This window comes from Pithys albifrons, chromosome 3 (assembly GCF_047495875.1).
Source record: "Pithys albifrons albifrons isolate INPA30051 chromosome 3, PitAlb_v1, whole genome shotgun sequence".
In the NCBI taxonomy this organism is placed as follows: domain Eukaryota; kingdom Metazoa; phylum Chordata; class Aves; order Passeriformes; family Thamnophilidae; genus Pithys; species Pithys albifrons.
In genome coordinates, this window is record NC_092460.1 from 88557077 (window position 1) to 88573856 (window position 16780).

Consider the following 16780-nt stretch of genomic DNA (forward strand, 5'->3'; position numbering starts at 1 on the left):
TCCTTATGGATTCTTTGTGTTGCCATTTTAGGAGGCACTTCTGCCTTAAAATTTAATGACTCTGTTGTCTTTCAGTTACTATGCCTTGGAATTCCAGTGCCAGCTGAAGACAAGCCAGCAAAGCCTAACACTCATCCTGGGTTTTGGATACAACCCAGATTGTCATCTGCACCAGGCATTAAGGTATAGATGGCACAAAATTTCAACCCTAACACTGTCAAGCACTGCCCATGCTGTGCAAAGCACAAGTAAGAAGGGACAGTGTTCAATGGGTCATGACTAGGCCAAATCTGAGTAGTGCCTGGCACCATGCACAAAGACTTCGTTGGCTGGAAAAAAAACAATTGCCAGGAGTTGTCCGTCTTTACAATCAAACAACTTAGTGAGAATCAGATTTAGGAAAATCTAATTTCCCTGGCTTTGGACATGAGGTTAATTGGTTCTGGCACCTCACCCCACACAGGTCTCGGGCCAGGCTAAAGCTGATCTCGCCCCAGCTGCTGCCGAGGGGCCGCTGGACACTTCGGTGCTCTGCCCTTCGCTCCCGACACGGCACAGCGACAGGGGGCTACCGGCACCGCAGCACACAGCTTGGCGAAATGGGGCTCGGTGTGGCCCCGTGACCGGGGCCGCCTCGCTGAGGACGCTCGCTGTCCCGCCGAGGGCACTCCCCGCTCCCCGCCGAGGGCACTGCCCGCCCCGTTGAATCATAGAATCGATTGGGTTGGAAAAGACCTCCGAGATCATCAAGTCCAATCCTTGGTCCAACTCCAGTCCCTTTAGTGCCACGTCCAATCTCAGTTTAAAAACCTCCAGGGATGGTGAATGCACCACCTCTCTGGGCAGGCCACTCCAATGTCTGATTACTCTCTCTGCAAAGAATTTTTTTCTGATATGCAACTTAAATTTCCCCTGGCAGAGCTTAAACCAGTGCCCCCTTGTCCCATTGCTGAGTGCCTGGGAGAACTGCACGGCCCGCCCCGCCGAGGGCACTCTCCGCTCCCCACCCCGCCGAGGGCACTCTCCACTCCCCGCCCCGCCGAGGGCACCGCCCACTCCCCGCCCCGCTAAGGGCCCTCCCCGCCTGCAGGTGCGGCCGCTCCTCCGCCCCACCTGCAGCGGCCGCCCCGCCCGCGCCTTCCGGCCGCGGCCCCCGGCCCGGCCGCGCCTGCGCAGCGGCGTTGGCGGCGCGGGGCGGGCGCGGGGCGGCGGAGCTGATGCTGCGGGACGGAGCGCGGCGCGCGGCGGCGGCTGCGGACGGCGGGGCCGGGACTGGAGCCGGGACCGGAGCCGGGATAGGGAGGAGCGGGGCCGGGCGGGCCGGGCAGCGGCGCCCCCGCGGAGCAGCGCGCGGCGCGGGGCGATGAACTCGCGCAAAGGTACCGCGCTGTGCCGGCGGGCGGGCGGGAGCGGAGCGGGGGGGCTGCGCCGCCGCCGCCGCTCACGCCGGTCCCGGCTGTTCTGTTCTCCCGGCAGTGCTGGCCCTGCAGGCCCGCAGGCGGCGGCCCAAGCAGTCCACGGCGGCCGGCAGGAGGGACAAGCACTCGGCGACCCACAAAAAGTGAGTACGAGCACCGCCGACCCGCCGGGACGGAGCCTCCCCCCGGCCCCTCCGCTGTCTGTCCGACCCTCGCACGTCCCTCCCGCCGCCTCCCACGGGGCTCCCCCGGCCCGGCACAGCCCCGCCCGGCCCGGCCCTCCCGCGGGGGTATCCCCACGGCCTCTGGAGCACCGTGCCCAGCCCGGGCTCAGCATCCTTCGGGCAGCGCCGCAGGTGCCCCGTGGGAACCCTCTCAGGCCACCGGCCCCGAGAACCCCCGGTCTGTCGGGGATCTGCGCAGCCCTCGTGTTCCTCTTGATTTTTCCTCTAGTTCTCTCATCTTCGTGATCTTCTTTCCCTGTGCTTTCTGTTCCGAGGTTTCTTTCTGGCAACATTGTTCCATCTCTGGACAGTCCTTTTCTCATCCTGCTCGGTACCATCAGATTATTTCCCCTGTCCAGATCTGTCTAATTGCCAGCGACAGAAGTTGTGGTCTGTTTTTCCCACCTTGTCTTCTGGTAGCCCTTCGTGTTCTTGTCACTGTCCAGTGGATTTTTTCTCATTCTCATCATACCTGTTCACTGAGCCACGTAGATACATTTTTTCATCTCTGTAGCATTCACACTTTACTCTTTCCTAGGATAATGTGACTTTGGATTATTTAACTTTTTTTCTGTTCATAGAATTACATGCTTCTGTCACTAACTTTTGCTATGTATTGTTCAGTGGGACTTTACTGGTGACTCATTAAGTTGCCAATAGACTTGTCTTTGGTGTTGTGGCTTGGGGATCCAGTCTACCTGCTTTGGTCTGACAGGGAACCATATGTCCTGATGTCACTTATTCTCCTCTCCTTGTCCTTAGAACTGGGAAGCACAATAGGGGAAAGGATGGATATATATGTGTTGGGGATGGGTATATATGTATGCTAAGGCAAACGTGGGAATTGATTCAAGGAGCAATGTCTTTTTTTTATGACTTCTGTTGGAAGAAATAACATCCCTGACTGTGGAGTCTTTGGGGTTTCTTTTTGTAGTTATGATGAATGGCCTCCCCCCCCCCCCCCCCTTTAAGATGGATAAAGATAATGTAGGTGAGGTGCTGGTGTGGCGCTGATCAGACTTTGACAGCTCACTTTTGTTCGCATCCTGTTTCACTACTGTTTCCCCCAGCATTGTATGAATGCTGCGTTATGCTTTTGCACATTTGAACTTGAAGTTATTGCAATGGAGACAAATTTTATATGCAATATATGTAGTTATGATTCCGTTGTTTTCAAAAACCTTTTGGAAATTCAGTTTGCAATATTACATGGATTTGTTTTGGTACTTTGAAAATGGAAATAGGTTAAATTTCATCGTAACTCTAGGTTCAGAATTATTTTTGTAGCTTTCAGTTAAGTCTTAACCACAAGGTTATTAATAAACTTCTGTTCTGCTTAGGTCATAGAATATTTAATACACTTCAAAGCAGGGCTGCTTTGTGATGTCTTCCTGAATTGCTTTGTTAAAAGTTTGCTTTCACAGACACTTAGTAAGCACAGGACTGGTACTCTTTGTGTTTGCTGAAGAAATTGGCTACTGTTAAGTCAGGGTGCACAGTCAGTAGCTGGCCATTTGCCTTATTGAGTTGACATTTCCAAGATGCAATGCCCCAAGCTGTTCAGTTGCCTTGTGAAACAAGTGGTTTTGCTGTAGATAGTAGACAAGAGCCATAATTTCTTTTCTGCTGTGTATGTTTTCTCTTCAAACCACTTTTATGCTATAGAGACCTCCTACTCTTTTTCATGCTTCTTCATGAAAGCAAAACTTCTTTCAAATGTTTGAGTTGTCTTGCAAATGACTAAACAGTTGAGGCCCCCAAAGTGAAGTCAGCACTGGTCATTAGTTCAGAAGACAATGTGAGCAAAAGTCTGTCTTTGTGCTGTTCCTAGCTTTGCTTTTAATTTAACTGCTACAGCACACACCAGTATTTTTCAGCCATGTGGTGTCTGTGATGCACATCAAATGCACAGTAGCTGCAAATGAAAATGTTGATTTGAGGGGTGGAAATTCTATACTGCAAGTTCCCTGCATGAAAATGCACTTGTTCACTGCATGAAAATTGGGACTTATTTTTGAATCCAAAGCTGTTTGTTTTTTAAACTGTGGTTCTTCGGAAGACTCTTCTCTGCCAGGCCATAGTTTTATGGAGCAATTTCCATTGTTGCTGGTAACAATGTGCTTCAAGGAGCTGCAGGATTCCTCTACTAGAATTGGCTAGGAGAGTTCTATCATATTGTAGCTTACTTGCAGGCCTTTGTTTGAAGACTATTAAGATGATGACACAAGAAGAAATAAAAATTACATTTCTCTTTAACACTCAATAGCTTTTTGTCTGTTATGACCTTAATTGGCAAAGAAGGCTGTGAGACTGGTCCTGTAACAGCTCAGTGTTGACCCTTTAAGTCAATGATGAGAACTGATGGAGGTGAATCTGCATATTTTATGTCATAGGGTGGAAAAATAAGAAAGTAGAAGCTAAGAGTCTGATTCTAAAGAGAAAGAACTTTGTCTTAAATCAAGACTATATCTATAATTGCATGTAATAATAAACCCTACTGGATATGGCCTTACTGTGAATTCAAACATCCAGGCTACTGAAATGGAATAATATCTCATTATATTGAGATAATTGCACTTCTGGTTGTAATAGATGGACTTGAATGTGGTGTGTGCAAACTGTTCATGTATTTTTTGAGTTGAACAAAAGATTAATCAAAATGGTTAATTTGGGTCCTCTGGGAGTTATTTTTCCTTAAAGTGGAGATGCACATTGAGAGAGATCTGTGGAGTTGTGTTTTTGACAGGTACCTGAGTCTGTTCAGAGATAAATTTGCTTACAGACAGACAAGTCTGTTTGCTGTCCTTTCCTCAGTGCTAACAGATGGCCTCAGGTATGCTTACCTTTTGCATTCAGCAGAATGGTAGGCTGCTCTTTGTATTCAGACTAGTACTGGCTTCAACTGGAACAGACTTGTGTCTTGGATTCTTTTTTTGCTTGACCTTATTTCTAAATGAATATGACAAAAGCCTGGTAAATACCCAGTTAGAGACTTTTCATCTTTAACACATTAACTGTACATTTTAATCCAAAGTTAAAAATAAAAACATTTTGCACGTGAAAAAATCCAGATAATGATACGTGGACCTATGGAGAGAGGATTGTGTGTTGAGTACTTCAATACAAATGCATAAATCCAGATACCAAGACTGACACTTCAGAGTTCAGTTTTCTTGTAGAGCGTGTTTTTGGTTTTGTCTTTAAGCAGTACTTTAGAACAAGTGGTAGGGACCATGTGATAGTACTTTGTAGTGGTGAAAAGTATCTGTGTTAGGTAACATGGCAAGTGCCAGACTTCTGTACTTCCAGATGACTAACTTCTTGGACCCACAAGTATTGTGCAGCTGTGAAGTTTTTGGATATATGACATTACTGTGGAATCTTAAATGTGTGAAAATCATTCACTGCTTTTGTTTGTTAGTGTTTTACTACTACAGTGTTTTTCAGCGCCTTTCAGTAAGTTTTTTTTGCTCAAAAGCATGATCTATTACCTAGTTCCTGTGCCCATCGTTATTGACTGAATGTATTCTGTTCACTGACCAAAGGTTACAGGTACCTCTGTGATTTCTATATGAGAATGACCATAAACTATCACAGTCTGATGTGGTCTTGTATTTTTGTATTTGCCCCTCAAATTGTAATGTATGTGAGGTGGTTTTTGTTTGTTTTTTCTGTTGGGATGATTTACTGAAGAATGTCAGAGAAGCTAATGTTAAATTTTTAAAAGCTTTTAAAGAGAAGAATTAGGAAAGGTTCAGAAGGATAGAACCCGAAGTTTTGCCAATATCTAATGGAAGCAAATGAGGTAACCTCAGTTCTCTACAAAAGAAAGGGATAGGACTGTTAAAAATGCAAATGTAACTATATAGAAGTTGTATTCATTATTGTCCTCTTCTATCAATAGTTCCTTCTGTCGTGATTCTACCAGACTCTTGTCTTTGTAATCTAGCCTATATTTTAATAATCAATAACTAATTCTGTTCTAATTGCCTATGAGGACTTTGGGAATGGCCCCCGTTTTACTAGGTTGTTCTAAAAAAAAAGTTTAAAAGTCTTTTATTAATATTTGAAGGAACAAAAAACTGCTTCCTGCCTGTCATTACACTTCCAAATATTCTTATCTTTAAAGTACTGTTGGTCTCATATATTTGAAGTGATAACCCTTCCTGGTTTTCCTAACAACACTTCTTTATTTTTATCATCTGCAATACTGTTGTCCTTGTTTTTTCGTTTTCTACTTTGAATCTGTTAACATTTATAACACATTGTAAGAGGGGTGGTTCTGTTTGAAGCTGGCAGAGCTTTGGTACCAGTCTTCTTCCTGTGTCTACCTTTCTAACCCTGTAATATGCCTTTTAGGATGAACTCTGCTTTAGGAAACTGTTGTGCTTGGATGGATCTCTAAAAATGTGCAGAAGGTGTGTGGAGAAGTGGCTGGAAAAGTAAGCATGGTGTAATAAAGCACATCTTAGAGAACATGATTGCAGCAGTCTGTGTCTGAGCCTAAGATAACCATAGAAAAGATTTTGTATTTCAAGGAAGACATTCTGAACAAGGCTTTTGGCTGAAAAAGATGCCCTGAGTTTCAAAGTGAATCTCTGTAAAGGTATTAACTTCTTTGCATTTTCTGTGTACTACTTTTGTTTTAAGCTACACATTTGGAAATCTTATGATTAAAACTGTGTTTGTCTAAACACCACGTTGTTCGGGTTTTGTCCAGCTAAGCCGCTGGCAGACTTTTGACTTTCATATTGATGTCCTGCATAATGAAGTCGTGTTCTGCTAGGGAAGACTCTTTGAGTGTTAATGCTAAAGGAATCTTATCTTGAGCTTGTTGGTTAAAGGCAATCCACTGCACAGACCTTGGTGAAATAATGCTTTGTGACAGTATTGGTGCCTCACTGTTTTTTCCTCAACTGAAGCTCGTCGATGAAAAGTCAATAATTTGAATGTAGGAGATTAAAAGAATCAAGGGCTTCAGTTGCCTTGAGCTGTTGTCAATGCTTAGTTTGCAGTTTTCTAAAATGGAAGGGAGAATTCCATAGTTAGAGGTCAATTGTATTTTCCTATCCCTGAGGAAAAAATTTAATATCTCTATTGTTCTTGTTGCAGTGATAAAGGTCAGAGCTGTCCAGCTACAGTATCTGTACCTTAAATTCTCATATTAAAATCAATTGTTTACTGCTTTTCAAACTGTATTAAAATTATCTTGGTTTCATATTTGTATTTCTAAAGAAAACTCTCTTGGGACATCCTTTATCCCTTTGCATTGATCTGTTTCTTCTGATCTCACCTCTCATTGCAGCCATTTCTCTGTTTAATAATTTTGTGTTTGTCTTCTGCTTGCTGTTGTTGATCATATGTATGTGATGTTACTCCTTCATCACAGACTGGGAAGTGCATGTTTGTACAAAATCATTATACAAAGGGTTCTTAGTTTGGTGCATGGAGCCTGGAGCTGGGTCTGATGGAAGTGTTCCTGTGTGACTGGTTGCTTGAGAGGTTGCTGTAAGGTTAGCAAATTCATGATTGAGGGGGATCTTCAGAAGAGAAGTACAGTCAGTAGAGCAGGGTGACTCCTCCCTCTTCTAGAGTGGTTAGGAAAGAAACAATTCCAAATTCCTTTCTTTGGTTGGGCTTCATCCTGCTGAGAGGTGGCCAGTTACGTGGTCTGGGCCCACTGTGTCCTGCGATGCAGGACTGTGGTAATGCATTAAGGTAGCTGGTTTTATTCCCTTCTCCTGCCAGAGTCTGAGTGCTCAGTGGCCAGTGTTTGAGATCATGTGTCCTGTAGAAACCAGACTGAATCCTATGGGGAAAAAAGGCATAAGTTATTAAAATCCAAGTAGGAAGTAATGAAAAGAATGCCAGTTAGGTGCAACTGATTCTTTAGTTAAGTATTTGACTAAAATGTAATAAATAAACTTTTTAATAGCTATTTTAATGTTTGAAACCTAATTTTTAAACTGAATTGTGCTTCTCTATAAACTGTGGGTTTTATTTATGGTCATGTTACGTAGTTCACATATTGCCATTTCAAAAAAAACTATGTAGAGCTAGAAATTGCTCAAAGAAGGAGGTAGTAAAGGTGATGGAGGATACTGAGTAGCTTAATTTATAACTAGTGCTTTTCAGATATGTAGAGGTGGTTACATGAGCATTTGGACACATCTGAAAAGTTACTACAGATATAAAAAGGGAAGAACAAATAACTTGCCTGTATTCATTACAAACAATGGTATCTGTAGAATGACTTCAGTGAAAAAACACCACCCTTCTTTTTGTACAGTGCAAATGACAGAATTTGGCTTTGCAGTGTGTCATAGAGGCCAAGTTATAGGTGGGTTCAAGAAGGGTAAAACTGGATACTAGAAACGTTACTACTTTTTAAGTGTGCTTCTGTCAGCACAGTTTGATTTTCCAAACCTTGTCAAGTAAGTTTGTCCTAATACAGAGGAACCTACTTGTATAGTCATGTCTAAACATACCTTTCTGGCACTTCGTGATGTAACACTGGCCTGGGTGTGTGTTTGATCTAAATTAGTGTGACAGCTCTTAGATTTTCAAGACCACCTCAGTAGATCAGTTGCAGCATCTGATGGGATGCATAAGCCTGGCAGTATCTGTGAGCCCAGACTCACACTGGGTGATAACATGTGGCACTGCTGCACCTGGCTCAGGAAGGAGCTGTGAAGTGGAGTTAGCACCTAAATCTGAGTGTCCAGTGAACCAGTAGAGGTGTGTGTTTGAGAACAGCTTCTGTGAACCCAAGGACAGTAAGGTAACTGTGATGGGGTGGGGAAGCATTCCAGGGAATGCAAAAGACTGAAGGAATGGGCATGCCTGAAGTGCTACTTTTCTTGTAGACTTTGATGCCATCTGCAGGTCTGAGTTTGATGCCAAAATGAGCCTGGTATTTAAAGCTGTGAATCTTCAGAATTCGTATTATATCCTCTGTTGCTGTGAACAAGTAGCTTTGTTTGAAATTTTCTGTTCTCATGCTTATGTAGTAGTTCACTCACCTGTGAAGTAAGAGTTAGATGCCTGAGGAATTTGAAGCTTATTATTTCAGCCTGCCATGTGCAAGTGTCAATCACAGGATTATAGGCCATGCTGGCTTCAGTGTGTTAGGGCTGGTGGTGGCTTTACATCTCTTTTGCAGAATAATAAGGAGCAACAGACTAATGGACTTGGAAGGCAAGTGGTTAAAAGGGAAGTGCTGCTTGTAAGTTTGACTAATGCACAGGTATCAGCATGCTGGTTGGCTGCTGCCAAGTAACTCTGAGTTACAAAACAAACACATGGTCATTTGGTTAGAATGAGGCTGTCTGGGTCATTAAGTGATTTTTCTTTTTAGCATAGCAGTCACAATTCAGCATTTTTATGAAAGAGGGAGTCCTGAGGAGATCAGAGGCCTAAGCTTTCTTTCAAGTTCCTTTTCCTGGTGTCACAGGGCACAGTATGACAGATCCCTGTGGCCAGAATCTATTCCCAGGTGAATGTTGTAAAATTTCAGCAGTTTCAGGGAAACTTGAGTACGACCAGAAGCTTCATAATACTATTATGGATTCTAGCTCAAAACAATCAAAATATCTTGACAGATAATAGTGCCTGTTTTTTATTTAAGGTAGTCTATTGCTTGGCATGACCTGTTTTGTGTATTAGTAATATGTTGTTTCAGCCCATGGTGCTGTCCAAGCCCATGATAGTGGTCCTAGACATTTAATCAAATTCTATTCAAATGCTCTTAGAGCATTTCCTCTCTATTTTTAATGTCAATTAGAGATTTTAGGGTTTTTTTTGTTTTTTTCTTTTTTGTTTCCCAGAAATGTTTTCTGTACAGCAACTTGTAAGTCTTCCTTGGATAGTGGACAGTGTTGAGATGATGACACACAGTGATTTTGGTAGTTGCTTCCAGCACTATGCATTTCACAGAGACACTCTTTAATCAGGAATTAGCAGTCCTGGGAACTGAGGGCTTTGTAATGAACCTAGTATTGCTGTTGTGGGCAGAGGTAATCTGGGCACACCAGCCAGTCAAGGCTCTTGAAGAAGCTGGAGGTCAAAACACAGTGTGTGAATCTCAGGTGGACTTAAAATGTTAGATAGTTATAAAGAACTGGGCTGAGGCTGCCACTGTATTTTAAATCACCAGATACCTGTTACATAATTACTTTGGTCTTTAGTATGGATCACTTACTTATAAATATTGCATTCTCACTGATAATCCAAGTTGTTTAGTAAATCCAGCAACTAAAAACTAGGTTGAAACAATTTTTTCAGTATACAATACTTATTTTTCCTCAGTTGTCTAAAACCAGTATTGTTGAGAAAATGTTGCTACAAAGCTTGACAAAGTTTCTACATATTCTACAAGAAGCATGGTGCAGGAAAAAAAATTATTTTTCCTGTTCTTATTATTGAGAAATAGCATAACTGTGTTTATTTCTGAAGCCAGAAAAGTAATTTTGTCTCATTTGTGTAATAAGAACAAAGATGCTATTCTTTTAAAGTGATAGTTTTGATCTAATTTTGTGTTTCCAAAATAACTCTCACTAGCTTGTGTCTCACAGGGTGCCATATCTTGTCCTAATTGTAGCATTGTGAAAACTTGAGATAAAGTGTAAGTAGATCAGACTCCCTTCTCCACTTGTACCTTCTCTGCAATAGCTGCAACTAAAAGAAACATTAAGATAAACCACAGCTGAATACATATATTGAAGTGAAAATACAGATTTATTTTTAAAGTTTTGTTGTTTTCATTACAGTTTTTTCCATGCTTCAGTGTCTGATGTGCAGAATTTGTACTATATATAGATCACTGGTGATTAACTTAGGATGGGGTTTGGATAGTAAATTTGGGAAAGAGCAATGGAGTAAATTATTTTGTGGATAATACTTCATTGAACTAAATGCTTTGTTTTGATTTTCATTTTTTGTTTGAAATAAAGGCACTTTTATGCAAAGTTTCATCTATTTCAGAAGGACTTACAGGAGAGAACATGGCAATCTAGGATTAATTGAATGCAAGTCTAGTTTTAAGGCACATGTTTGTGGCCATTGTGTCCAAAGAGGACAATTTGTTCCTCAGTATGGTTTGCAACTACCAGGTGAATTGGATAGTGGAATTTTGGTTGCTAATTTGATCCATCATTTTATCTGGTAAATGAGATGTTCTCTTTTCCTGTGAGTCCATTCAAAGGCACATCTGCCCTGTGGGATTAGCTACTTCTCTTGTGCTGCTTTTTCAGTATCTCACTTCCTGGATGTTGCTGATGCCCCTTGTGAGAAGGCCTTGAGCCTTCCATTTAATTTTGGTGTCTTGCATCTTTTGCCACCTTCTCTGTCCTTGAATTAGCCACCAGTAGTGCCCCCATTATAACATGTCTGAGGGCACAAAGAGAAGTGACTGGAGCTGCCATGGGAGGTTGTAGGAGGACAAAAAAATGGATTCTGGAAATAAACAATACGTAAAGTGAAAGCTCATTGCTTTGGAGGCAACAGGGCTACAGTTTTATAGAGTGCAGTGATAATTGTATGGTACAAAGCTCATCACCTGCATCACAAGAGCACGAGTGTGGTGAGGTTATGAATTCAAAATACTTTAAAAAATGGAGAAGTGAAGTTACTGCCCTCCTGAAAACTGTTGGCCTTGTATGTAATAATTATGTCATAATTTCTAACTATGTAACATGAGTTTTCTGATACTGCTTTTAGGACAGCTTCCTTAAATACTGACATGTTATGACTGTAGGGAATTTATAAATAAAGTGTCTTCAGATGCTGTAACTGAGTTCATTAATACCACAGCAAACCAAACACTTAAAGTATTTTAATATTTTTATAATAGACTTTAATTCTTGTTTATATGATGGTAGTACTGTGTTTTTGTCTGTGTTGTGAAGATCCGAAAATAGTTAAAATTCTTGGCCTCTCTTAAGGGCTTTGATATTCTGCCTTTGCAAATGAGGAAGAAGGAATGCATTAACTTGGGGCACATACATGTCAGAAGGAATAATTCAGTCTTCTAATTGTGCCGCAATTGGACTCACACAATTTGATGTATTCGCACTGTTATGCTGTCTTCTTTCCCACTTTAAAACATTTAATCAATATTTTAGATAAATATCTCAAGCAATGAAGTAATTTTAGAAATAAAACTATGAAAAAGGTAAAAGAGAATCCTCTTATGATGGTTTTAACACCAAAATAATTATATTTTCAGCTTATTTGTGAAATGCAAATTCCTAAAAATCCCTTCATCTGATTTCTTCAAATAAGTGGGATATTTTCTTCTGGAGAACATACATTTAAGCAGAATAATGTGCCTGCATTTTTAAATCAGAAAGAGGCATTGTATATGCTGACAGCATCTCTCTTAATTCCAAACATGAATGGGATTAATTATGACAAAATTAATGAAAATAATGTAAGGGTTATAAAAAACTTGAAAAAGCAAACCAGATCACATGGGACCTCAGAGTTGCTCCTTAGCATCAGGGCATTATGGACAAATGCAGAGAGCATGCTTGTCCTGTTGGTTATTCAGAGTGTTTTTAAGACACAGGGATGTTCATAGGCAAGGGCAGTGGAACTAAATGTGTGCCAGCTTCTCCTAATTACAGTTCACAGCCTGAGGTAATAAGTTGAATTGAAACTGCATATGGTTTAAATTACTGTGTCAAACTCTGAACTGTGGTGCAGCAGACACTGGCATGTTTGATTTAGCAATGATTGCTGCAAAGCAGCAATCTTCAGCAGGAAGAGTCACAGTTCTCAGGTTTTGTTCCATGATGATATTTCAGTTTTGATGCTGTAAAATTTACATTGATAATAAAGGAACTATTTTAAAATAACATTGCAGAGCTCTTTATTGTTTGTGTCCTTAATCAATTTTTTTCTCCATAGTTTGTGTCAACTGCCAAAATTCTATTTTTGAGAAAACATGTGTTATACTTCATATTTTGTAGTTGATTTGCATAGGTATAGGTAATAAGTAATAGTTATTGTACATAAAATATTGCCTTTACATAAGAAACTTAATTTGTGAGTCTTTAAACAGCCTTTAAACTCAGTACACAAAGTCCCTTAACACTCTGCAGAAGTAATGGTGTCATAGCAGGTCTGAAGTGTGTGATCCCTGAGTGTTCCAAGAGAGGCTGAAAACAACAAAGTAAAAACATCGGTCCCCTCTCACTTCTTTGCGTAGCATTATCACCTTTCTTCACGGATTTGCTTTTTGTGGTGTTCTCATCAATGCATGACGTTATAAGCAAGTGAAATAAAATGGAGCAAACTGCCTTGTTTCGTCTCTACCATCATATGGTTTCCTTCAAACTGAGTTATCATAGATAATGTGGAAATAAAACCTAATCAAGAATTAAAAGCATATTAACCACGTTTCACAACATAAAATTTAGTGTGGGCTTTTATCAGCAGCAATGGAACGCAGCAAAACCTGGATTTGCTGCCAGTAAATGTGTACCCAGAATATCAGAATGAAAAGTCAGTGAGCATACAGTGGTATTGCCTTGTCTAAGCTGGTACACCTGGATATAGTGGAGAAAGGAAGTGGAAGACAGGCAGAGCCAGAGTAAGGGGAATATTACTTTAACAGAACTGGTGTACAGTGTAGGGTTTCACTGATGGGAAACAATGTGCATGCACTCCAGTTGATGTCAGCAAATACACAAAATGCTCAAGTAAGTCCGTGAAAATTGGAAATGAGGACTGAGGTGAAGAGTGCGTTTCTCTGTGTGCATATATATACAAATAAAATGGCTTGCTATTTCTCTTCCTAGGAACACAGTGTCTTACTTGGAGCTTGATAAAGTAACTTAATTCTGAACTCACTGGTTTTCTTTATGGAGGCTGGGAGGGAGGGAATGCAGTGACTATTGTGGCTGTATGCTTTCTCAGCCTGAAGTTGTTCTCTGCTTATCTCCTGTGTTTGCAGAGTGACCCTCACCCACCAGCTGCTGTGGTATTTACTAATGCAGGCTGGACCTTTGTGTTTCTCCTCAGGCTAAATAGCTACTATTGGATCTCTCTGTATTTGCTCTTCCAGATCCTGGAGTCTCTCCTCACTGCTCTGTTGCATCCAAGTTTCAGAGAGGTTGCTATAAAGTCTTAAAGGTCTCATGAAATAATTATTGATAGTTGAGTTACAGTGATAATAGTATTCATTTCAAATTGTTTACAGTCAAAATGATACATGCCCCAACTTTGCAGTGTCTCCTCCTTCTCTATGCCTACCCTTCTGGGGTGGATGGTTTCATTTGGAGAAGGAAAGGATGTGGGATACGGCTGGTCATCAGCCTCCTGGCCTCCACTGAGTGATGTTGGTAACTTCTTCCTCCTCATTCCAAAATCCACTTGAGTAATTTTTATGTGATTCTGCAAGTTGTTTCTGTGCTGCCATGTAAATCCATGTTACAACCCATGTTTAGCCATCCAGATTTACTATATAATTGGTATTTTCCATCTGTGTGGTGTGTGTTCACTCTGTGAGTGGCTGTGCCCAGCCCCCAGGCTGCAGTCCTGTGGCCAGCAGCTGACTACTGCTGAGGTGTTTATAGCCTCGGGTCTCTGTCATCCTGTGACTTTATAGTCTTCTACAGTTGCTCTGTATCTTTAATCTCTTATACTGCATTTTATTTCAGCATGTTAAGTAGTTCACTTACACAGAATAATTATAATTGCTGTGTTAGTTCCAGATGTATATAACAGGTGCTACACTGCACAGCTGTACGAAGGTGGACCAAAATGGTTAAGTCATTTGGTCAGGAGCTGTTGCTCTTCACTGCTAAAACAAATCTCCAGGTGGGCCAGAACATGTTCAGACAGAGCCTGGTAAGTCCCAAGGTTTATTATCAGGTTAACACAAAGCCTGTGCCCATTACAAACAATGTCAACACTGTTTTTTATCAGCACTCCGGTCTTGCTTTGCGTGATCCATGGTGAGAAGCAACTGCTGTTCTTTGTTCAGGGAGCCTGGGTGCAAATACACTGAACACGTAAAATTGGTGCCATTCTCTGAACCTTGCTGCTACTCAGGTGATTTTAAAGCTTGCAAGAGGCAGTTAGAAAGTGACCAGGCATAAATTTAGTGCTGATCTGGTGATGGCTGAGTGAAGGGGAATTCTCTTTCCAGGAAGATGGATGACCTTGGAATTCAAAAGATTGTACTTAAAAGGATGTACTTAAATCAGCACATCTGAAAAAAAATATTTACAGAAATTGTAAGCAGAAATTTTGTCAGAGAAAGAGGCTCTTTCTGTACATTTGAAAAATTGAAGAGGATTAGCTTTAAGATTCCGACACAACCTGCTTTGTGTTTACAGAAAGTCTAAATGGTCTTTGATTGTTTTATTAACATTTCAAATTATTTGTTGGGAAGTGCAGCAGTAGCTAATGGGAAAATCTGGGCTAGTGGTAAAGTTCTCATTTGCCAGTTGGCTTAGGAAAGACCTCTGAAAGCTGGATCTTGTTCATGTAGTATCTTAAAATATTGGTGGTTTGCAGAGTAGCTTTTGATTTTATTTATATTTAACATGTAGTTATTCAGCACCTCATTAGAAAACTGTTGTTTCTTCACTCAAAAGAACCTTTGTACCTGCTGTCATAAAAGAAACTCTAGGGGCTTTTAAGTACAAGAGGACAAAGCTGTGTAGCATTGTGTGTTGAACAGACATTTTTGGCTAAAATCGCTGTAAGGGCTTGAGTGGATTTTTAAGGCATGATCTTCATTATAGAAATACTTTGTGTTCTAAGTTAGAACACAAATGTGGCAGGAAATAATGGAGAGACCTTTTGAGTATTTTAGAGAATGGTTTTCCTATTTATAGCCACCTGGACCAGTTTATCACTATGTGTAACCAAAACTGTGTGTTTTATACCCTCCTTACCATTTCTGATGAACTGTTAATAATGGATCATTGGCAGCAGCTGCCCAGGGCACACCTGACCCCTCAGGCTGCAAACTGAGTGCTAAAGAACCCTCTGAGACAGAGTAATGTTTCTGTCTTCTCACCAAGGACTCAGCTGTGATAACTCCCCTCCAGGGAGGCATCAGCACCTTCACACCCACCCTGAGGGGTCATGTCTGCTAATGGGCCATCAAGGATTCCAAAAATATCCCCTGACACAGTAAATCACCCACTGTGAAACTCCTCACCCTGGGGGCAGTACTGGGGTTCCCACCTGAACCTGAGCATATGTAAGTTAATGAATACTGTTCTGTTTGTGCCCCAGGGTGCTGGGTTATACATCTGGGGTTTGTGGGTTAAAACCAGTTTTTCTCTGTATCATTGTACTTACTATAATCTTTTTAGTAAATTGTAACTCTGACTTGTAATCTTGCTTGAGTTGGGTTCATTTCTCCTGCTGGTTTGCCTTTAAACCAACACAAGGATGTTATGAGCAAAACCCAAACCTTTTGGTCTATCTATTACTTCAAGGTTAAGGAAAAAAAATACATATTTCTTTTTTCTTTCCTGACTGTGACATCAGTAAGATTTTATATAAAATGTGTAAAAAAAAAGTGGAGTAATAATTAATCTCTCTCCATGTGTGTATAAATATATATATTTATGAGTTGTGCTATAACAATACCAATTAGGTAAAGGTTAAGGCAGGTAATATGGATAAAAGAAAGTAAATGTAAAGCAGACAATTCAGTGTTGTTACATATTTCAGAGTGCTGCATGAGTTAGAGAAGCTAGATAAAAAATTTATGTTGTATGTGCATTTAGAAATCAGTGATGAAATCAAACATCTGTATCTCACTACCACAATAGTCTTGACTGTCTTTGCATGTGCTGTGGATATTCTTCTCTTCACCACAAGTCCTTAGTATGTTGACTTCTCATACCCTTGAAGTGGAGCTTCAGTGTCTGTGCTCTCTCCCATTCTTCAGTGGTCCTTCAATAAATACAGCCTTGTTTCTGAACTTTGCCTAGTGCTGAAATTGATGGCCATCTCCATGAGGGTCTGAGCTTCTTCTGTAGCTACTGCCCACCTTTGTGTGATGTGCAGGCTGGGCAGGAGGTGTCACATTTGTCATCCCTGGTGTAGAGTTTGATTGCAGCTGGTTGCTCAGCTGGCAACAGGCCCTCAGCAGCTGGATGAGCCAGGTGG

The 16780-nt window shown here is 41.3% G+C and overlaps 1 protein-coding gene across 3 annotated transcripts in view; it reads left to right on the forward strand.

Annotated features, from left to right (window-relative positions):
• Positions 1-1085: 1085 nt before the first annotated feature.
• Positions 1086-16780, forward strand: part of SRPK2 (SRSF protein kinase 2) — a 143743-nt gene continuing 128048 nt past the window's right edge. For 2 of the 3 annotated variants that reach the window (XM_071552664.1, XM_071552663.1), the window contains exons 1-2: positions 1086-1379; positions 1477-1561. In XM_071552664.1, coding sequence (XP_071408765.1) covers positions 1364-1379; positions 1477-1561 — 101 coding nt within the window. In that variant the 5' untranslated portion in view covers positions 1086-1363. The remainder of the gene's footprint in view (positions 1380-1476; positions 1562-16780) is intronic. The other variant, XM_071552660.1, reaches the window with a different exon arrangement.